This window comes from Chaetomium globosum, genomic scaffold (assembly GCF_000143365.1).
Source record: "Chaetomium globosum CBS 148.51 scaffold_1 genomic scaffold, whole genome shotgun sequence".
Classification (NCBI taxonomy): domain Eukaryota; kingdom Fungi; phylum Ascomycota; class Sordariomycetes; order Sordariales; family Chaetomiaceae; genus Chaetomium; species Chaetomium globosum.
The window spans coordinates 2,108,789-2,130,788 of record NT_165976.1 but is presented as its reverse complement, the minus strand read 5'-3'; the positions used below and the strand labels follow the sequence as shown (position 1 = coordinate 2,130,788).

Sequence of the window (22,000 nt, the reverse complement as noted above, 5' to 3'; positions counted from 1 at the left end):
TATTGTTAGCCACTTTTACATGTTTTCCTTTTTTCCGAAGGGAGACGTTGGGTAGATTAATTCTCTTTTACTATTGTGTTGTTTGTCTGGGAACTGCTATGTTCATCTGATGGCATCTGAAGCCCCATTGTGTCAATCTTCCCCCCGCACCAACCCCACCACCACCACCACCAACAACAACAACAACAACAACAACACCAGCAGCCGCCGCCGCCGCCGCCGCAGCCGCGGCAGCGCTGTATGACCTCCCCAGCCGCACGGCTACCCCACAACACCATGGCGTCGAGCTGGTGGTCCCGAAACGGCGGAGTGCATTGCATCGGTCGAAGGTGGCGGATTTTTTTGAGGGGTTTCTCGTTAGTGCGGTGAGTGGGGTGAGTGGTGTTAGTGGGGTTAGTGATGTGAGTGCTGTTAGTGGTGGTGGTGGGGGCGGTGGAGGGTTTGAGGTTGGGTCGGGGCCGAGGCCGAGGTCTGGGTCGGGAGATGGGTTGGGGTGGGTTGGGGCGGAGCTGGGGCGGGTGGATAGTCGGGAGGGGGTGCCGGTTGGGGTGGGGGAGGAGCAGCGGTTTTTTCTTGGGGAGGGCGTGAGGGGGGTGGGGGAGAAGGGTGATGTTGGGGGCGGTGGGGTTGGTGGAGGGGATGGGAGAGGGGGGTGGAGGGCTTGGAGGGGAGGCGGGTGGCGAGCGGGAGTTGCGATGATTGTGTTGGCGACGTTGGTGATACTGATTACGGGGTTTGTGTGTTTGGTCGTGGCGATATCCGGGGTGAATGCGGGAGCTGGGGGGTCGGCTGTTTTCGAGGGGAGTTGTGGCAGCGCGGCGGCGGTGGATTGGGGGCTGCATGCTGTGGTTAATGTGTTTGTGGTGGTTTTGGTCGGGGGCGCGAACTACGCTTTCCAGGTCCTCAGCAGCCCGACGAGGGAGGAAGTAGAGGCGGTGCACCAGAGGGGGGGTTGGGTTGGATATTGGGATCCCGTCGTTGCGGAATCTTCGGCGTATCGAGGGTGGCCGCGCGTTGCTAGCCGTTGTGCTTCTAGCGACGGCGGTCTTTACGCAAATAATGTGAGTTGTTTTGCTGAAGAATATGCACCCGGAAGGCTAACCGAAAAGCTAGGTATAATGCTGTAATCTTTGTTTCGCAGACGGCGCCCGACTACAAGGCCGCCATCGTCAGCGAGGCGCTTCTCAGGGGCGCGGCTTTCAGTAGCGACATTTCGAATGACAGCACCGGCTTCAGTCGTCCCGACCTCTTGGCCATTCAACAGCAGGCGGTCCGAGGCGAGCTTATCCGCCTTCCCACCCCGACTTGCATCGATCAGTTCAGCGGAGCTTTCGAAACGGAGTACTCCGCTGTGCTCCTAGTCTCAAACCTCGATACCCTCTCTCTCACCCAGAAATCAGGCGGGATTGTCACGAACCCCATCAGCGGCCTGGCCCCCGAGAGATCCTCTATCCTCTATTGCCTAGCCCAACCCGCGCCCGCTCCGACTTGCGAAGTTAACCTAAACGCACCCCTACTCGGCACCGTGGCCCTCCTTAACTCGATTGCCCTCGTGGCCACAGCCGCCCTCCTCTTCAAGCGCCCATCATCTTTCCGCCCACTGGCCACCCTCGGCGACGCCATCGCCTCCTTCCTCGAAGACCCCGACCCAACCACGCAAGGAGCCTGTCTCCTCTCCAAAACCGACATCTGGCGCGGCCGCTGGCCACTCGAAGCAGCCAAATACTGGGTCCCCCAAACCCACTACTGGTTCCGCAGCGTCTCCCTCCCCCGCTGGATGGGCGCCTTTCTCCTCTGGGTCATCTGCACCAGCCTCACCGCCGCAGGGATCGGCTACTCCACCTCCCTCTCTCCCTCTAACCAACTCACGCCCTTCGGCACCACCTCCGCGCACGCCCTCCTGTCCCTCCCACCTGCCACCCCCGCCGCCGCCGCCGCCGTCCTCGCCAGCCTCCCGCAACTCCTCCTCGCCTTCCTCTACCTCACCACCAACGCCCTCCTGACCACCTACCACCTGTCGCACGAATCCTCGCTCTTCGCCACGGGGCCCGCCCGGCCCCTGCGCGTGTCGGCGTCCTCGGCCCGCGCCGTCGGCGCCCAGTCTACGTCCCTCCACCTCACCCTCCCGCGCGCCCTCTCCGGTCTGCTCATGGCCTTCTTTGCTGGTTTGGCCTTCGTGCTGCGCCAGAGCTGTTTTGCTGTTGCTGTGCGCCTTGTTGATGTGCCCGTTTCGCGGAACGCGCTGCCCGCTGATAGTGATGACGGCGATGGTGCGGGGGGTTCGGTGGCTGGTTGGTCTTGGGTTGAGTGGGGTGGGGTTGTTGGTGCTGCTTGCTGCGCTGGTGGTGCTCGCGCTTGGCGTGCTGGCGTTGGGGCTGCGTCGTGCGCCGCCGGCGGGGCTGGTCAATGGGGAGATGCTGGGGAATCCGATGGTGTTGCCGGCTGGGTCGTGTAGTGCTGTGATCAGTGCGAGGTGTCATCCGCTGGCGAGGGAGAAGGGGCTGGAGAGGAAGCCGGTCATGTGGGGGGTTGTGAGGGAAGGGAGTGGGTTCGATGCTAGCCATTGCGCGTTTACCGCGGGTAGAGCTGGGGCGGTTGGAGCAGGGAGGAATTACGCATGATTTTATTTTCCTTTTTCTTTTCTTTTAATGTTTTGGGATTTGGAATGGGGTATGGTCAGGGGTGATATTGGACATTGGCGTTCATGGCTAGGAAATAGCCGATTCAGGGGCTGGTAAATATGTCATGTTTGTTTTATGTTGTATACCCCGTTCGTTAGTATACCTTAGAATCTAGAACTCCTGAATAGGCAGGGTTGGGTGGTATAGAAATGGGAATAATGGCACTGCTTTCTTGCCTTGGATTTGTGATGGTAGGTATTTCGGGGTGAGCGTAAATGGAGACCCAAGAATGGCGCAATCGTGAGATCTCCACTCTTCTCACATTTTCCATTTCACATTTTCTATGCTCGTTATTGACGCCTCACTCAACAACACCAGACTCACATCACATCGGACCAAGCTAGACATTCTAGATTAGAGACTAAACGGTCATACCCACTTAGTTGGCCTCGTGATCCCCTTCCAACACCTATCTTAGTGGACACTCACAGCCGAATCCCAAATCCCCAAACTCGACTCATACATTCTATAAACATGGTCCGTACTTCAAGCTTGGTGTTTTCCACGTATAATAATTGATAAGCCTCTGACATGCCTTTATAGGTCCACGCAGACGCATCGAATTTTGCCCAGGGGGTCACCAAGGAGGAGGCTTACCAGCAGGTCCTAATGCAAGCGGAAGGTCTATTTTATGAGCAGCGGAATTGGGTACGTAGATTGAACCCCCATAAGCTCGTTTTAGAACCTGCTGTTACTTCTGGGGCCTTATTCCTCATCTTACCGCATCATTGGTGTTCACCATTACTAAACACTCTACTCTGCAGGTTTGGTGAGCAGTCTCCTGAGATCCTCCCCGATCAACACTAACATCACCCCCTCCTACCACAGCAACCTCTCCAACGTCGCCTCCCTCCTCTGGCACGCCTACCAATCCCTGCCCTCCCCAAGCAACGAAGTAAACTGGGCCGGTCAGTCCCCCCCCTACTAAAACAAACACCCCTCACCACCCCCTCCCCCAAACCCCAAATTAACCCAAAACCCAACAGGTTTCTACACCCTCAACCCCCTCTCCCCCCCCTCCCGCCCGCAACTGATCCTGGGCCCCTTCCAAGGCAAAGTAGCGTGCCAGACGATCGCGTTCGGGCGCGGGGTGTGCGGGGCGGCGGCGGCGACGGGGGCGACGCAGGTGGTGGCGGACGTGCACGCGTTCCCGGGCCACATCGCGTGCGACGCGGCGAGCCGGAGCGAGATTGTAGTGCCGAATTACCGTGGCCATTCCCGCTGCGGGTGGTGCGGTTGCAGAGGGGGGCTGAGGGGGAGGAGGAGGAGGCGGGGAAAGAGGAGGAGAGCAATGTGGTGGCTAATATCGATGGGCACTGCGTGGCGGTGGGCGGGCTTCGATGAGGTGGATCTGGTGTGGGGTGGAGAGTTGGGCGAATGATTATTGCGGACGTGTGCGATTGGTCTTAGGATGGTTGTGGTATGAATAGAGAGATGGGATGAGCGGCCGTTGAGGGCCCTTCCGGGCTATGAACTCTACCATGAATTACACACCACTTGCCATCTTGGAGCTGAACATTTTGACTGATAGATCCCGAGTATTTTTAAGTAGACGCTCTTGGGGGCCAACCCAACTAAGCCTAGTCCATAAAAGATCCCCCCTACCCCGAATAAATAAATCCCCCCATTCTTTAACTTTACTGCATCACCTTATGGAACTATGCCCTGGCCTCCAGGCCATCAAAAACAGTACGAAAATAAATTTCCCAGATCTCGATATGAAGACCCCTTACTGCCACCCTTACAAGAGTAGGGTCCCACCAAGACTCAACGCCATCACCAACCCGGCGATAACTAACGGTGTCTTCTCCACAGGCGGAGCGTTCATACCCGCCGCATTGTCGCTATTGTTCGGCCTGCCAGTGGCGGTGACAGTGCCTGAGCCAGGCGTGGCATCACCAGTGCTCGTTCCTTCGCCAGCGTTCTGCGAGCCATCCCCCTTCAAGCCCGGCCCGGTGCCGGCGCCGTCTGACATGAGCTGCGGCACTTGTTAGCGACAAGGAACTAACAAACCCTCAGAGAGGAATGTATGAAAATGGCCATACCTTCTTCGCACCCTCGGGAATGGCAGGTAGCAGCGTGCTATCCACCAGCCAGTTTGCGTCCTTGGTCGGGCACGCAACGGCCCGCGTGGTCGAAGTGAAGCCGCCGTCACCCTTGGGTGCCGGGTTTTGCTTGAGGGCCTTGGCAAACTTGTCGAAGCCCTCCTTCTTCTCGATCTGTTTGGCCTTGGGGCTCGGGATCTTGGCGATTCCGAAGCCGTTGGCCTCGAGTGCGTACTCGTACATCAGCCCGCCGGAGTAGACGTGCGTCATCTTGTCACTCATAAGCGCTGCAATCTCACCAAAGTCGCGGCCGTTGGTTGTGCAGCCGTATTCGGAGAGGCTATACCAAGTATGTGGTTAGCGATAATGCAAGCTGGTGGATGGGAGAAGGCTCACAAGATGGCGATGCCGTAGTCCGTGAAGTTCTTGACCTTTTGGTCCCAACCGGATTGTTCGAAGTTGGTGTTGCACCAAGAATAGTCGTTCTGTATGCGTTAGGGCCCGGATCATGGAGGCTTCATCCCTCTCAAGATACTCACAAAAGCGAAGAAATCGCTCCTCTCGTCTTCGGTGCCACAATTCATGTAGTGGGCAAGCTGCATGCGGTTCTGAGAGACGTCTGCGGCCGAATAGCCCACCGGCACGGCGCGGTAGCCGCGGCTTTTGATGTAGGCACGCATATCACGAGTAACAGCTTTGACATAACGGGCGGCTTTCGTGCTCTTGACATTTTCGTTGATAACTTCATTGCCAGAGAAGAACGCCAAGGTGTTGTCGTACTTGATGAACTCGTCAACGGACGCGAAGATGCTCTGAAGATACTTGGTGTTGTACGACGGAGCAGGATCGAGGCGGTTGATCGAGTAAAGCGGGTTGTTAGCGTCAATGACAACGTAGATGCCAGCGTCGGCCAACGCCTTCATGCACTCGTCGTGGTTGGCCGAGTTGTCGGTAGTGTAGACGCGAATAGTGTTGATTCCCAGTTCCTTGAATTGGGCGATATCACGCAGACAAATATCGGTATCAGCCAGGGGGTCTTGCATGGCCGATGAGCCTCCTGGTTGGTAGTCTACGCCCCGGACATAGAAGCGAGTGTCGCCTTGCCAGAATGCTGGTGCGCGCCGTGTCAGTAACGGTCCTCTGCATCGGTCTAAATTCCCGTTAGAAATCCCATACCATTTCCCGATACAGTGACGGTCGGCAATGTCGCCCGCTTGCTGGGAGGCTCTGGCAGCGTCTCTGTCGGTTTTGCTGCCACAGGCCAAACGAAAGTGGCTCCCAAGACGGATAAAAAGGCGAGAGGTTGCATCGTGGCGCGGGAGGATCGATCGCCAAGTTCAATGCCAAGTTCAACGCCAAGACAATTGTTGAAGCTTTGGGAGACGAAGGTTTTCAACTTCGATGTTAGATTGCGGTTGATGAAGAGAAGAGCGTGAACTAGATGATGGTGACGGTTTAAAAGGAAGGTAGGCAGGAGACGTGAAACGTGAGAGAGATTGCGGGAAGAAGTTGATCAACCTGAAAGACTCGACGCAGTGTGGCACTGTGGCAGACCAGAGCAGGATGGAGGGACCATCCCTGCTTCTCCAGAGGACGAGCCAGCAAGAAACCGGTTACCTGTTTACCGTTCTCCATCATGGGCGAGATGGGAAAGAGAGCATGGCAGCAGCTACCCACCCGCATTGGATACCTTACCTCCGGGTTGGTCCACAGTCGAGCAGATCCTTCCCTGGATCTATCCCGTCCGATAGTACCTCGTCTGTTGTTGAAGTTGATGTTTTTAAGTTGCTCCGGCTCTTCATTTGGATATTAATACGCTGAGACGGATCAGATATCATCATACACATTGCAATGCATCCTGGCGTTCGCATTGCTAGGACCTGCGTTACCTTCAGGGTGTGACTACGCGGTACTGGGCAACACACAAACAAACAAACGATCAAAACCGATATTCAGGGGCAGAAATTACTATCGACGCCATTCTCCCCTCGTGCTGGAGACAGGACGAGTCGACAATATCCCATACCCCCTCTTTTCCTCCCATTATCAGGACATCCCAGTTCCAACCGCGGCGCAGCATACCACTCCCGAAACGAATGCCAACTGGGTTGCCCCAAGACAAGCTTGATATTTACGCCCTGCAGTATGTCTAACACTCTCCCCTCAAGGCAGTCGATCGCTGCGTTTCATGCATGCTTCTCGACCTCCCAAATGCCAGCCAGCCCTTCTACTTAGGTAATCCCCGCTAGCCCAAGCCCGATCAGACCCGTGTTTCTTACCTTGCCCCACCCTACCACCCGCCACACCCCCTCCCCCCAGACGTGCGGAATCAAACCACCTGCACATAATTCGCGGGCACGCTCTTGGTGACGCCCCCCTTCTCCACCTCAGCCCAACCATCGCCGGAGTCCTCCTTGATCAGGACGAACCGCTCGCCCTCGGCCATGCTGTGCTCGGCGTCGCTCTGCGCGGCGTACTCGTACAGTGCCTCGACATACTTGAGTTTTTTGGCGCCTCGCCTAGGCGCCACCGCGGGACCCTTCTTCTTGCCGGCCGTCCCTATCGACGAGCCGCTGTTGGAGTACGACGACTGCCCCGTGTGCTGCGGCGCGATGGCCGCCGGCGGAGGCGCCGCCGAGGCCGCGATCGGCTCGATGTAGCTGGCCGGGACCAGACCTTCCTTATAGCCTGCCCGGACTCGGACCCCAGCCGGAGCCGGCTGTGGAAGAGGAGGGTTAGCGGTGGTTGATTGGGTGCTTTATTTATGAAAGAGCGGGAGGTCACTTACTGTCTGGTTCTAGTATCACAAGCTCGCGCCCCTCGGGGAACGCTCAGCTCGCCCGCGCCCCCGGCATCGAAACTGTACAGCATCTTGGCTCTCTGCTCCGACCCATGCGACGAGCCGTTCGGGGTGCTACCCGGAAGCTCGCTGATGTAGGCAGCCGGAGGCGGCGCAATGACCCGATTCTTCCTAGCGGCGGGCGGGGGGCCGGTGCTTGTCGGCCGGGTGGCCGTCGGCACTTCCGGGGGCACTTCCTCAGCTGGTGACAAGGGCCCGGTCATGGACCGTTGTGAACTTGCTGCGTAGCCCGATGTGCCGGAGGTCACCGTGTCGGAACGGCCAAGTGTGGGTAGTTCGGCCACATGCTCCGGTGGCCCACCGGTGGCTTTGAGCAGCGAGTTTGCGGCTTCCTGCCGCTCCTGCTTGAGCTTCTTGCGCTCCTCCTTTGACTGCTCACCTGGACACTCCGCCGGGACCTTCATCTCGCACTTGCTGTGGCATGTATAGCCGCAGTCACGGCAGTCGAAGCCCTTCGCTGACAGCCCCCATATCCTCTCGCCGCAGAGGTCGCAATTCGTTGGAATCTTGAATGTCTGTGACTTGAAGTTGTGGTTTTTCGCACCCAGCGTCACATCACCCACCGCCGACGTGATGGTTGATGTTTCCACTTCCACCGTGATACGCTTCCGGTCCACCTGGTGGAGGTCTTCTTGCATCGCGAATAACTGCGATACCACGGCCACCTCATCTTTTTGCTCCGCCCCGTCCCGTACCCTCTGCTTCACCCGCCTTAAGCCCTCCACTTCCCGCCTCTTCTTGTCTGCCTCGCGTCGCAGTTCCCCTAGTTGACCCTTCGACTTGTTGAGCAGGTTGCGCAGGTACACCTTGGCTGCCTCGTCGACCACCATGACGCCATCGTCGTGCCACACCGGGCTCGGCTCGAATTCCTTGTCTGGGGGTTCTTGGAAGCCGCCCATGTTATGCCGTATATACATCATCGAGTCCAGGTGCGGCTGGTTTCGTATGATCTCCTGGCCCAGGCGGTCGACTTGGCCTGAGCTCTGTTGAAGCATGTTGGCCTCAAGCTGGGAGGCTAGGGTCCAGAGCCCGTTCAGCTTGACCGTCCGAAATTCTGAGAGATCTTGAAGGCTGTCCATGACCTCGGGTAAGTACTCGTAGTAGTACTTTTCCTTCTGCTTGTTGGTTACATTGATGGAGATTAGGTAAGTGTTTTTGACATTGTTCATGTCGAGCAATTGCTGCTGAAAGCTGCTCTGCGCTTTGGCCTTGTCGAACGAGGATTCGGTCTTCTTGCGCTTGCTCTCTACCTCCTGGCAAACAGCATCGTATTTTCCTTTCATCTTTCGGAGGTCGGCGTATGAAGCATCCCGTTCTCTTTCCAGCTTCTCGGCATACTCGGCGTGGCGTTTGCGCAACTCCTCGAATCGCACCGACATCTGCTTCAGGGGTTCCGCCACCCTACCGACCAAGTCATTTCCGTAGCGTTCGTGTTCGTCGGCCCGTGCTTCTAACGTTGTAAGGTGCGTTGTCCACGTCGTGAGGGATGCGCTGGGTGCGCAACGTAAGCCTCTGGGCTGGATAAGGTCTGTTGGGTATTCCAGGAACCGTACCTTTCCAGCGAGCCGGGGGTCATGGTCGGGGTGTCGCCGACACTCAGGCTCGCCGACTTCCGCGTCTTCTTCTCGAAGTACTTCTTGGCTAGGGCATTGAGCTTGGCGCTGTACTCCTTTTCGATCACACTTCGTTCGCGGTAAAAGGACTGGATATCATCGAGCCAGGCGATCCCCCCGGCGACCCAGGCGCTCGCGGGTTTGAACCCATCCTACCACCATCCGTGTCAGCGCATGGAACCCCCGCGGGTATCCCGTTTGGAAACTGGGGCCGAACCTTTAGCTCTGAGCCCAACGTTGGGGCGACGTCCACCTCAGCCATGGTTCCCTTGCGCTTCCCAAAATTTTGAAGCCCCGGCTCTGGTCATGAAAAGTAGAAACAGGGACGTAATCATACAAAACGGCTGCCTCCGGGGGGTGCGATGATGGGTCTGCGATTTGCGGGGGATTTAGGGACACGGCCCGGTGAAGGAGCATGGCGGACACATGCGGCCCCTCCAATTGGGGAGGTGGCTTAGAGCCCACCCCGGGCGTTGCAACGTCGCCAAGGCCCGTACCCAACGCGTGTCACGATACCAGGAACCGGGAATCAACGAAAGAATCGTGAGGACGGAGAATATTCGCAGCCAGCTCTCTGTATCGCTAACTGGGAAGATCGGCACAAAATACGCAATAGAGTTTTAGCTTTTGGGAATAAAGGTAAAATAAATCCCGTAATGACGTCCCCAGTCTCAACAGTTCAATGCCTTTGCATGGCGATTGTCCTGGTTTTAACGGTTGTCTTGACTCACGTCGTTACGAATACTTAAGACTTTACCGTATCATCCCGTCCCAAGTCGGTTCCCAGCTCCTTGCAGCCTGTTTCGTCAGGCATGCACAAAAAAGTACCCCCGCCACCTCCAAGCCCCACCATTGCCAAGAGTTGCGCCTGCTCGACTTGTTTGAGCTCCAGCTTCTACCTCTCCCAAATGCGAACACAAAGGGACTGAGGAAAACCTCCCGACTTTGGTCCTTCACCACTTTTCGAAATACATCGCGCATTACTGTTAGCACATAAACTGGCTGTGGAGGTAAGTGTATCGATGATTGACTCGGCTCGCTTTGCGAGTTCGACCGACCCACTACTGCTTTCAACCCTTCGGAAGCTGCTACCTACTCGGCGACTAACATCAAAGATTCCTCTCTGCGCCTGCCTCCTTGACTACTTAACTCGATTTGCGTTACCTTGTCCAACCTTCTTCCGACGACTGCGATCGTAATCATGGCGGACCTGGCGAGCCGCATCACGAAACCCAGCGACGAACCCGTCGATGCGGTTGCCCCCGCTCCCACCGCCACCACGGGTGAGGGCAATGGTACCGAAGAGCCGGTAGATGATGGCGTCAACAAAGGCCTGGTTGAAACGACATATGATGTCGAGGTCAAATTGAGCGGCCTTCAAGCTGACGATGAAAGCCTGCTTTATTCTGGCGTCGCCTCCTTCGAAGAGCTCGGCCTTGCCAAGTCGATCAATGACGGTCTGCTGGCCATGAACTTCAAGAAGCCCTCGAAGATCCAGGAGAAGGCGCTGCCGCTCATGCTTAGCAATCCGCCCCGCAACATGATCGCCCAGTCGCAATCGGGCACCGGCAAAACGGCCGCCTTCGTTCTCACGGTTCTCTCCCGCGTCGATCTAACCAAGCCTACACAGCCCCAGGCGCTGTTACTAGCACCCAGCAGAGAGCTCGCGCGCCAGATTCAAAGCGTCATCCAGACAATCGGCCAGTTCTGCGAGAACCTGAACGTCGAGGCTGCCATTCCCGGCTCCATCTCGCGCGAGACGGGTGTCCGGGCGAATGTCGTGGTGGGAACTCCGGGCACCGTCATGGACCTGATTCGCCGCCGCCAATTCGACGTGTCTCAGTTGAAGATCATGGTTATCGATGAGGCCGACAACATGCTGGACCAGCAGGGTATGGGCGACCAGTGCGTCCGAGTTAAGGGGTACGTGCTTGAAATTTCAATCGTAATTTCGTGTGTACTAACTCAAGGTAGGATGCTCCCGAAGGATATCCAGACTCTTCTGTTCTCGGCTACGTTTCCGGAAAAAGTTATGATCTTTGCACGGAAGTATGCTACCAACGCCCACGAGATCAAACTTCGTCACACGGATCTCACAGTCAAGGGTATCTCCCAAATGTATATGGATTGCCCGGACGAGAGCAAGAAGTACGACATTCTCTGCAAGCTTTACGGCCTCATGACGATTGGCTCGTCGGTCATCTTTGTCAGGGTACGTCTATGCTACCTCATATTTGAGAGTCTACCTTCCTCACGGTTTTGTCACAGACGCGCGAGAGCGCCAGCGAGATCCAGCGGCGCATGGAGGCAGACGGGCACAAGGTTTCGGCACTCCACGGTGCGCACGAGGGCCAGAACCGAGACGCCCTTCTCGACGATTTCCGGTCAGGCCGTTCCAAGGTGCTCATCACCACCAACGTCCTGGCGCGCGGCATCGACGTGTCCAGCGTGTCCATGGTGATCAACTACGATATCCCGATGAAAGGACCCGGAGACAAGGAGCCCGATATGGAGACGTACCTCCACCGTATTGGCCGCACCGGGCGCTTCGGGCGTGTTGGTGTCAGTATTAGCTTCGTCTATGACCGCAAGAGCTACGACGCGCTATCCAAGATTGCCGACCATTACGGCCTCGACCTAGTCCAGCTAGCCCCGGATGATTGGGATGCGACGGAAACGAAGGTGCAGGAGGTCATCAAGTCGAGCCGGGCGCGCCCTGACTATGTGCCCAATGCGGGCGACAAATAAGGATACTTCCTGCGAGAGGGGACGGGCATGAGCTTTGCGTGGCAGTATACAAGATTGCAACTTAACGACGTCCATTTCCGGCGGGGATATCGTCAGCAATTAAATGACGGCTCATAGGATGATGGGTGGCAAGATGACATTGCCCATATGATTATGAAGAGTTTGTTGCAAGAACGAGCGAGATCCATCATGGTTTGTAATGCAGCTAGGGACATGAGATACCAAAAGAGCAAAAGGATTCTTGTCTTGCGTTAGGGCAAGATAACTATTGTAAGAAGACGTCATGGGCAACTAGAGGCTCTATATTTGGCGCCGGATTCGGCTTCGTATGCACTCCGGTGTATCACACAAAAGTCGGAGTGCATGTTTGTTTCGGTTGACAGAGTGATGACCCCCTGGGCGCTTGCCTGGACTGCTCGCTTGCCAGACCCGCGGCTCCAGTATCTTCCCCGCTGATCGGCCGCTTCAGCCCTACGGCGACCTCGAGGCACAACATCAGCTTCTCGATGTCTGGAGTTGGAGGCATAACAACACCTACATATAGTCACCTTCGGCTGCACATAGACAAATGCTTAATCTGCCGTCAACAAGCGATCATTAGCTGGTTCACCGATAATGAAGACTTAAAATCACTCTGTTCAAAACTTCGAATTCGAATCTCGGCCTAAGATTGCCCCAACCCCGATCGCTTGGCGAGACCTCAGCCTTCGCATGCGATTGGTTATGGCGCCAAGCCCTCCACATGACTACCCTAATTGGTCTCTTTCCTCAGCACCCAATGACCAACCTGGATCTCGTAAGGCATTTAAGCGCCGACCAAGCGCGCACCTGCTTTTTCTCCCAGCGCCTGAACTCTCCACAGCCATTCGTCTGCATGCAAATCCACAAAGTTGCTCTGCTGCTGTTGCTGCTCCTGCAAGGACCCATCTTTAGAACCGCTGATGGTCCCCTCGTGCAGTTGAACCGCCACGCTCTCCCACCCAAATCGAGCCAATCTGAGCCACCCTTCAGACGAAATCAACCCTTCCGACCAATGGCCGAGCCTGCCCTGGGATGTGTTGCGCATGGCTGATGGGGATCGCTGCCGATGTTCTGATTCTCACCTCTGGGGTCTGTCGCGCCTTTTTCGCCCGTTCTGCCAGTCTGCCGGTCTGCCAGCGCAGCTTTGGGGCTTGTACCTTGCGTCCAGCAGTGGGAATGACGCATCGGGCGCGGTTCGTCGGCAATGCGGGCTCCGCGGCTGGGGAGAGGGGCGGTGGGCATGCTCGTTGTACTGCACCGTGATGTGTATGGTTGCCGATGGGAGAGCTTGTGTCATTAAGCGCAGGGCGAGCCACCGGTGGTCGAAGACGGCGGCAACAGAGAAAAAGAACTGCATGGCCGTCATCAACGGCCACCCCTCCAATTCTTTCCCTCGTCACATCTTTTTTCCTTGCTTGAACTTTGTGGTGTAGCATTTTTCTCTTGTTTCACGTTTTCTTGGGAGTTGGTCCCCCTTGTCTTGGATACGATCCGTGTAATTGTTTGGTGGTGTTGCTGTCGAAGTCAACGCGACTCACCCATCTTTCCTCACCCGTTTCTGCCATTGCGGCCGCCCTCGCTTCAGTAGACTCATACCGCTCCGGTGAGAGATGCTGGTCATCTCTCTTTAATGTTTAAACTCTAGGGCCCAAATAGGTCGGCCGCTTCGCTGCCCTTTCTGCCTCCTCGGCCGCCGAGGCCACCCACGGTCTCTACCAGAAGGCCTCCCGCCTTGGCCTCTGTTGTTTTCAGAACCTACCATCTATTCTATCACCCCCTCATTATCCGGCCCATTGAGGGACCCTATTGTGGCTCAACATCCTCAAGACTCTTGAGTGCAGATGGACTGAACTCCACTTCGAGGTGCGGCGAACAAACACTGCTACAAGGGAGCAACGGCACGCCCCCTGAGCTTGACGACTGACATCCTTTATCAGATGTTGCTCGGGAGGATGGCATTCCGGCTGTCCTTACTATGCCTCGCGATATGGACGACACTTTTCGCCGTTGCTACCGCCCAAACAGCCAATATCTCACCCGAGATCCTGAACTTCGTCCCGGCCTGCGCCCAGAAGTGCTTCGAGTCCTTCATATCAGCAAACTTCGACGGCGACGTCTGCGGCAACTCACCTGCTTTGCAATGCCTGTGCCGGCAGCGGGGGAACTCTGGATACACCATCGGGGAAGGGGCGGCGTCGTGCCTGGTTGGAGAGAGCAGGTTCGGCGCTTGCCAGGGACAGGATGGGATCGGTAAGTAAATCAAGAAAGAAAAAGGGACCCCTGGACCTGAGCCCCGCGCTGACAATCAATAGCCGACGCGACGTCTACGGCCTATAACATGTGTGTAGGTGTGTCGCGCGCGGAACCCAAGACGCACTCGACTATCGTGGCCACTCTCGTGGTCGCACCGTCAGGAAAAGGGCCGTTGCTCGTACCGACGGAAATTCAGACGGCGACAAGCACGGAACCAGCGGTCACGCCAACGGCCACTCCCACCTCGACCGCCAGCCTCCCACCGGGAGAGGAGTCGAGCTCGACTACGGCTACGGCAACAACGCCAACAACCTCGGCATCCACTACGCCCACCGCCGACACAAGCGCGGCGGCCTCACAGGATCAGCCGAAATTCACCAGCGCGCAGATTGCCGGCATCGCGCTCGGATGCGCCGCTGTCGTGGTGTTTGGGATTTTGCTCGTGCTACTCGCCAGATGCATCCGAAAGAAGAGGTTCGGTGATTTGGAGGCTGGGTTCTCGAGGATGAGGGACTCGATGAGCTTCGGGAAGAGCGGACGCCCCGGCAGTGCTCCTACGGGCTTTGACATCTCAAGCCCGCTGCCTCAGGTCCGAGTGGCGCGAAACCCAGCAGACCCGCGATGGCAGCCGAGTGTGCGGCCGGGTATGCAGCAGGGAGGCGTCGGCCTGGCCATCTCGCCGCTCACCGCTCGGGGCGGAGTGTTGGCGCGGCCTTCACCAGCTCTGGCCTCCGTGCTTGCTGCTTCTCGCCCGCCTACTCCTCCCGTAAAGCCAGCGTCAGTCTCTGCAACACCGGTACCAGCTCCCACGCCGGTACCAGCGCCCGCACCCACACCCACTCCGGCCCAGCGAAGTCAGCAAAGCGTGCCAAAGTTTGTTTTGAGCCCTGCGCCCGGACCTAAAGTACCAGTGGCAGAACGCAGTCCACCAAAACCGACCTTGACGCTCGCCATACCAAAACGGCCGGAGCAAACTCCCCGGGTGCCGGCCAGCTCCAGGGACAGCGTGGTGACCGAGTTTGCTGAGGATGGAGAGGCCGATGTTGCGCCTGGAACCGCCATCTGGCGCCCGCCAACATCAGATCCCCTATCAGCAACAACATTCTACTTTGCCGACAAGGGGGGCAACTGGATCCTCCGTAACACATCACAACGGAATCCGGCAGCCGAGACCTCTCGAGGAGTGCCGGAACCTCCAAGGCCAACTACCCAGGAGACTTCCGCAGCACCCGCCGGGGTTGAGCTACCAAGCCCGGACCACAAAACAAGGGCTGAGAGGGCCAAAGACGCCTATGGTGGGTTCTCGCCGGAGGCTCTGGTCTCGCCGCTTAGGCTTCCTCGGAAGCCAGGGAACGGAAGGCTGGGTTCTCCGATTGCGTTTCAAGATAGACGCCGGGAGCCACAGCTGACGAGCCCCAGCATGTCCGCAAGACTATCCCAGACCGCGGAGACCATTATAAGCGAATCGTCGCAGACCGGGGGCCGGTCAGCAGATGCCTACTTCACGATAATGCGTGAGAGCAGGGACTTGACCGGCGTGGGGAACAAGCGGCGTTCGGCCACCAAGAGAGTTAGCCGTCGGATATCGCAAGACTCGGCGACATCGATCGAGTCGGCGATGGAAGAGGACGTGAATGAAAACGAAGCCCAGGCGGACCTGTCGCCGGTGGCCGAGTCTCCCCAGACTCCGATCTCCCCCGGGAAGTCACCTGTCAAATACCCCAGGATACCCAGACACGACAGGACACAGATGTCCCCGCCGCCGAAGAAGGCAGCGGAATCCGACCTGCTCCCTTCAGCGCATCGATACAACGTTTGGCACCCGGCCGGGCAACCCAGCTCCCATGGCGCGGGATCCGTGCCAAAGTCCAAGACTAGCAACCCAGCCATGCCTCAGTCGAGCAACGGGCCTGTGAAGCCATGGAATGCACCAAACCTGAGACCCACCTCCACCGCGCACCGCAACCCGGGGCAACTCCGAACCGGGTCGCCCGAGGTGCGCCCAGGCCCGGCCTCCTCCATGGCCGAAGCCCAATACTGGCAACACCAGCGGCAGATCGCCAACCCAGCATCCTACTGGAACCAATCCCAACCCCAGCCCTCACGAGCCCGACAACAACAACAACCACAACGCCCTTCCTACCACCCCCAACAGCACCCCCAACACCAACCACCCCCACCAACACCGCCCTACGAACTCCCCGGCGAGAACAACACCCGGCGCTACGGCACACCACAACAGCAACAACAACAACCGCAATCACAAATCTGCCCGCGCCCAGAACAACAGCTACCCACCCCAGCCGCCACCCCACAACCACACATCCAACCACCACGGCCCCAGCCCTCGCTGCAACAGCAGCAGCAATACCAACACCAGCGCGCAGCCCCAGGAACCCAGCCATCCACATCTACATCTGCATCCGTGCCCATGCAGGGCTCACAGCTTCTCGCAAAGCGGCGCGGCGCGGACAAGGCGGCGGCGTTGACGCTGGTTGGTAAGAGTGCCAGTGCTAGTGCCAGGGGTGGTGGTGGTGGTGGTGGTGGTGGTGAGCGGCGGCAGGGGGCAGCAGCAGCAGGGAAGAAGGGGTGGATGAGGGAGGATGTGGTGCATGAGGAAGGTTACGGGCCGCCGCCGCCGGTTACGCCGGGGTGGATGCCGGAGCTGACGCCGACGCGCAGGGGGGAGGATCTGTATTTGGATGTTAGGTGAGGTGAGGGGGGGGGATGGGGTTGGGTTGGGTTTGAGGTGGTTGGGGTTTCCATGGTTGCTGACACATACCGTTTTTTGATCTCCTTCCGTTTTGTTCCGTTTTTTTTTTCCTTCTTGTTATTATTCTCGTTCCTGGGAGAAAACGCACAGCATACCTCCCTCTTCGTTTTGTGTTTTTTTTTCTCCTTTTCTTTCCTTTACTTGGTTGGGTTGTTAGAGGATTTGTCACATGCATGACATACAGATGCATACAAATGCATGGAAAGGCGTTTGGTTGGGTCTTTTGAGAAGTTGAAGAGGAGAGGGGGAGAAATGTGGGAGCATATTGCGGCGTTGGTGTTATACCCTGCCATGCCTGAGTTGTAGACGAGTTAGTTAGTACAAAGTACCCTGTATGTAATAGTATGGATGAGTTGGCACCTTTCTTAATTCCTCTCAAGACCATTACAAATGCTTCTCGGGGTCCCTGGTGTGTCTCGGAGAGAAAAAGACAGCCAAGACTGTTGTTTGGCTGACCATCATAAACCCAGGGTTAGGGTACTTAGATGCAATGGCTCTTCCCAAATTTATCTTATCGGTCCCAGTGCAACCAAAAAGTTGGTGTTGCCCCTCGTTCCTGAGCGGGGCACGCAGCACATGTCGAAGACGCAACCTCGCCGTTGGAGTGAGGGATATGCCGCATAAAGAGCCCGCATCTCGTCGCATTAAATCATACATCGCGCGCCCTCTGCATGTCAGCTGCAGGATGCAACACAGCACAATTGTTGAAGCGCCGCGCTATCACGGCTCGTACAAGCCGAAGGGGCACGTTTTCTGTGGCATGTCGAGGGTCAAGAGAGTGGATTTCTAATCAACGAGCATTGAAGACCCGTAAGACCCACGCTCACGCTGTCAGGATCCCCCTCTCGTCCCGCCTAGGTCTCCCTGTACCCGCAAGGGCGAGATGGAAATTTTGCCCTTACGCGGCAGCAATGCCCTGTCGATTTCTGGGGGAGAACGGCACTCCCGAGGGCCGAGACTCTTGGCTCCACAAAGTGAAGCTTAACAACGGTGGTAGCACTGAAGAAAAAACTCCCCGTCGGCCTCACTTGATCCCCGCGACCGGAACCCATTCTCCGTTTGGGGGAGGTGACTTCCGTTCGGTTGCGAAAATTGAAAATTTACAGGCCCTTTTCGAATCTGCCTCGTGAGAGAGGGAAAGAGGAGCATTACTAAACCCCGCGGCATTTCGAATCACTCACCTCCATCCAGGTGCTACCTTCATCCCCACAGTCCTGAGGGGAGTTATATGATTCCATCCCAACAACTGAAACAACGAAATAGCAAGCGTACACCAACATATTTCCCACTTATACCCGGGATTTCCACTTTTGAAAAAAAGTATCGCCTTCCCCGCCAACCAAGTCAGCCAAGCCAACATCCTTTGAACCAGGCTGCCAGGTTGCTCGGCTATATACTTTACTACCTTCGTTAGCGGCACCCACACCCACCCTCTCGCACGCACACATCCCGCTCGCCAACCCTTTGGGACCTGTGGCTTTCTTTGAGCCCCGCCGTAAACAGCTGGCCCAGTCCAGGCATAGAACGATTGCGTGCTCTGGATGACGCCTTCGCGCCAACTACCTTTTCGACGGCCTCATAATATCTGATTCGTGCCTGCACGCCAAGAATCCCTGCAGCTGCGAGGCTGCCAGCGTGGGGTGCAACCCCAGACGAATTGGCTCATCCATTGCCCGTGTGAGAGCTGGTGTGAGCGAGGGTGAAGAGAACGAGCGTGGGAAGAGAAGCAGGCTAGACCGGAAGTCGAGGGAGGTCCCATCATCAAATCATCAACTCACCAACGAACGATCTGCTCTCACTACCCCCCAATCCAACAACAGATATCATTCTTCGTGGTAGACTCAGCTTCGGTGCCACCGGCAGGCATTTCAACCGAGATCTTCAGTCTAGTTGTCATAATTGGCTATTTTCTACCGCTACTCGGCCAGCCATTGGCTCTCAAGCTTGCCGCAGGTGTTCCGAGAGTTGACGCCTTGGGACGCTCGCATATCCTCGACTGGGCCGTGTTTTTCCACCGTCGCCGAAAGGGGCATCGGCAATATCATCTCACGCGGCACATCTAGCCTATCTTTGGGCCCGTAAACAAGCAGACACGACCCGTGAAGCCTATCCGGGGCAGAGGGCTTGTGAGAAACAATGGGTCTCTTGTACGTATTCTTCCTCCTCCTCCGTCTTCGCGGGCGCGGACAACCCGTCTCCGCAAGATGGCACCATCTCTTGGGCAATCACGCCATACTGATACCTGGCGTGAAGGGCTCTGGGAACGGCTCTGGATTGGCCAGCTGCCAAAAAGGAGGCCGATTTGGTCAGATCCTGGGGAATCAAGGTGAGGGAGATCCCTGACTTTAACCTTATCTTGACCTCACATCTGCCGGCGATGCTCTGGGACATGGCTGACCATCTATGGCATAGCAACTGCTAGAAATATGGAACAAAGCCAAGGGCAAGGAGCGGGATGCTATGCTCTGGGGTGATGAGGTAAGCCTGTTCCAACCCGCAGTATCTGGATCACCTTCTAACGTCCCTTTTTCTTGCATAGGTCGAGTACTTGGTTGTAACTTACTCCCAACATGACCCTAGAGTTCTGCTGTCCCTGAGACAAGCAAGCATCCTTGAGGCCTTGGCCAGCGACAAGGGACTCTCTCAGGAGGGCAATGCTCCCAATGGCTCCGGTCCACAGTAAGACTACACAGTAACCACCAGGAGACCACAGGACTCACCTGTGTTCTAGGGCCAACCAGCCACTTCCGGTGTTCCACCCCGAGTTTGGGAGGTTCATGCTCGAGGCCACTCCCGGGAAACCCTGGGGAATAGAATTCAAGGAGCTCTTGGAGGTCGAGCCGGACATGAAGCTGAGGTATGGCTACCTAGTCACCCCGACACCGTACGGCCTGGCCTAATCGGTACCACAGGAGGCGTATCGCCAAAGACCACATGCTCCCGGACGAATACCCCATCACATTGACGACCTTCCCAAGGCTAGGCAGCCCAGGGGTCTTCACTAACCCCTTCTACCCGGTCTCAGGGTCTAAACTGAGGTCTCAGTTTGTCCCGGACGAGATCGCAAACCCTCATATTCGGTTCCCCACGCTCGCAGCCAACATCCGCTCTCGTCGTGGGCGGAAGGTGCAGGTGAATGTGCCGGTTTTCAGAGACGAGCAGACCCCCTGGCCGTGGCGCGACCCAACCGTCAACTTCGACCTTCATCAGTGGCCCGAGGACGACGATGTCCGCAACGGCGCTGCGCCCGACAACTTCATTCACATGGATGCCATGGCATTTGGCATGGGAAGCTGCTGCTTGCAGATTACGTTCCAGGCGAAGAACCTGACCGAGGGAAGGCAGATGTACGACCAACTCAGCCCGCTCGGGCCCATCATGCTTGCCCTGACGGCCGCAACGCCCATCTATAAGGGTTTCCTCGCCGACACGGATGTCAGGTGGAACCAGATTGGCAACGCCGTCGATGACCGGACTCCCGGAGAGATGGGAGAGGCGGTGAGTAACCTAGTGTAATGTCCCCAGGTCATCGAATACGTGCTAACCAAGGGGGCAGCCCCTCGCGAACGACCGCTGGCGGATACCCAAGTCGCGATACGCCTCCAACTCGACGTACATCTCCGAGGACTCGCGGCTGCGGCCCGAGTATTTTGACCCAGACCTCGTCATTGACGAGAACATCAAGCAGCAGCTCCTCGACGGTGGCATGGATGACCGGCTCGCCACGCACTTTGCCCACCTCTTCATCCGCGATCCCATTGTCATCTTTTCGGAAGACTTGAAGGAGCTCGACATGAACAAGACGGACCACTTCGAGAACATCCAGAGCACCAACTGGCAGCACATGCGCTTCAAGCCGCCACCGGCCGATAACAGCATCGGGTGGCGCGTCGAGTTCCGGCCCATGGAGATCCAGATCACCGACTTCGAGAACGCCGCCTTCTCCGTCTTCATGGTGCTCGTCACGCGCGTCATCCTCAGCTACAACCTCAACTTCTACATCCCCATCAAGAAGGTCGACGAGAACATGGAGACGGCCCACGCCCGCGACGCCGTGCTCTCGCGCAAGTTCTACTTCCGCCGCAACCTGTTCCCGCCCGCCCGCACCGCCCGCAGCTCCGGCTCCGGCGCCTCCACCCCGAGCACCATCAGCCGCCCGCCCACCCCCACGGGGCCCGTCGAGGACGAGTACCGCCTCATGAGCATCAATGAAATCATCAACGGCACCGCCTACGCCGCCGCCAACCCAGCCAGACCGGCCGACGACGGCCATGCCAGTGACGACGACGAGGAGGACGACTTCCCCGGCCTGATCCCCCTCGTCGAGAGCTACCTCGACTCGGTCAACGTCGATGTCGCCACCCGCTGCCACCTGGCTACGTACCTGAGCCTGATCCGGAAGCGTGCCAGCGGCGAGCTGATCACTGCCGCCACCTGGATCAGGGAGTTTGTGGCGAAGCACCCCGAGTATAAGCAGGATAGTGTGGTGGGGGATCAGATTACCAAGGATCTGATTGCTGCGGTTATTGAGGTCGGGCGGTGCGAGGCGGAGGAGGGGAAGGGGTTGGCCGCGGTGGTGGGCGTGCCGGGGCTGGAGGGGCTTTTGGGGGGGTTGAGGTGAGGACTTTTGGGTATCTGGCTGGGGTGAGGGGGTGAGGGAGGTGGCATGGTGGGTGGTGATGCTGGGTATGGGGTCAAGGATACGTGGGGGCAGCTGGGCTGGGATGTGGTGATGTATAGAGCGATTTGGGCGGCCTACTGCGAGCCTGCGCTGCGTTTTGTTTCTGTTGGTTGCCACGGGGCGGCATTCTGATTTCATCTTGCCTTTTTTCATCGTTGTCTATTGTTTTGTTCGCGCTAGCAGCAGCTCCTGCATAGACTTTGCTTTTCCATCTCATGGTCACATAATGAAAACGCATCGCCCTGCCTTTGGCGGAGTAAGCATCCTTCTTGTCAACTACCAAACGCTGTGTTCCAGCTCCTTCGTCACGTTTCCCGCCATGACG

At 57.3% G+C, this 22,000-nt stretch overlaps 7 protein-coding genes across 7 annotated transcripts in view; 5 read left to right on the top strand and 2 right to left on the bottom strand.

The window, feature by feature from the left end:
• CHGG_00701 (uncharacterized protein) overlaps positions 1 to 2,455 on the top strand; it is a gene marked incomplete at both ends in the record, with an annotated part of 2,954 nt that extends 499 nt beyond the window's left edge. Inside the window, 3 exons of the mRNA XM_001219921.1 lie at positions 123 to 365; positions 416 to 1,061; positions 1,142 to 2,455. Coding sequence (XP_001219922.1) covers positions 123 to 365; positions 416 to 1,061; positions 1,142 to 2,455 — 2,203 coding nt within the window. The remainder of the gene's footprint in view (positions 1 to 122; positions 366 to 415; positions 1,062 to 1,141) is intronic.
• Positions 2,456 to 3,155: 700 nt separating this feature from the next.
• Positions 3,156 to 3,454, top strand: CHGG_00700 (uncharacterized protein; the record flags this gene model as incomplete). Its single annotated transcript, XM_001219920.1, has 3 exons — positions 3,156 to 3,158; positions 3,225 to 3,329; positions 3,446 to 3,454. 3 exons carry the CDS (start codon positions 3,156 to 3,158, stop codon positions 3,452 to 3,454), a joined length of 117 nt encoding a protein of 38 aa, XP_001219921.1.
• Positions 3,455 to 4,422: 968 nt separating this feature from the next.
• CHGG_00699 (uncharacterized protein) lies at positions 4,423 to 6,361 on the bottom strand (the record flags this gene model as incomplete). The annotated part of the gene is made up of 5 exons (XM_001219919.1): positions 4,423 to 4,659; positions 4,727 to 5,066; positions 5,123 to 5,211; positions 5,266 to 5,876; positions 6,352 to 6,361. 5 exons carry the CDS (start codon positions 6,359 to 6,361, stop codon positions 4,423 to 4,425), a joined length of 1,287 nt encoding a protein of 428 aa, XP_001219920.1.
• Positions 6,362 to 7,055: 694 nt separating this feature from the next.
• Positions 7,056 to 9,461, bottom strand: CHGG_00698 (uncharacterized protein; the record flags this gene model as incomplete). The annotated part of the gene is made up of 4 exons (XM_001219918.1): positions 7,056 to 7,482; positions 7,593 to 8,987; positions 9,140 to 9,351; positions 9,417 to 9,461. 4 exons carry the CDS (start codon positions 9,459 to 9,461, stop codon positions 7,056 to 7,058), a joined length of 2,079 nt encoding a protein of 692 aa, XP_001219919.1.
• Positions 9,462 to 10,400: 939 nt separating this feature from the next.
• Positions 10,401 to 11,947, top strand: CHGG_00697 (uncharacterized protein; the record flags this gene model as incomplete). Its single annotated transcript, XM_001219917.1, has 3 exons — positions 10,401 to 11,122; positions 11,174 to 11,411; positions 11,468 to 11,947. The coding sequence occupies 3 exons, from the start codon at positions 10,401 to 10,403 to the stop codon at positions 11,945 to 11,947; spliced, it is 1,440 nt and encodes a 479-aa protein (XP_001219918.1).
• Positions 11,948 to 13,905: 1,958 nt separating this feature from the next.
• Positions 13,906 to 16,934, top strand: CHGG_00696 (uncharacterized protein; the record flags this gene model as incomplete). Its single annotated transcript, XM_001219916.1, has 2 exons — positions 13,906 to 14,218; positions 14,317 to 16,934. The coding sequence occupies 2 exons, from the start codon at positions 13,906 to 13,908 to the stop codon at positions 16,932 to 16,934; spliced, it is 2,931 nt and encodes a 976-aa protein (XP_001219917.1).
• A 2,196-nt stretch (positions 16,935 to 19,130) lies between these two features.
• CHGG_00695 (uncharacterized protein) lies at positions 19,131 to 21,615 on the top strand (the record flags this gene model as incomplete). Its single annotated transcript, XM_001219915.1, has 6 exons — positions 19,131 to 19,320; positions 19,417 to 19,472; positions 19,612 to 19,673; positions 19,726 to 19,851; positions 19,907 to 20,492; positions 20,551 to 21,615. 6 exons carry the CDS (start codon positions 19,131 to 19,133, stop codon positions 21,613 to 21,615), a joined length of 2,085 nt encoding a protein of 694 aa, XP_001219916.1.
• Between the last annotated feature and the right edge of the window lie 385 nt (positions 21,616 to 22,000).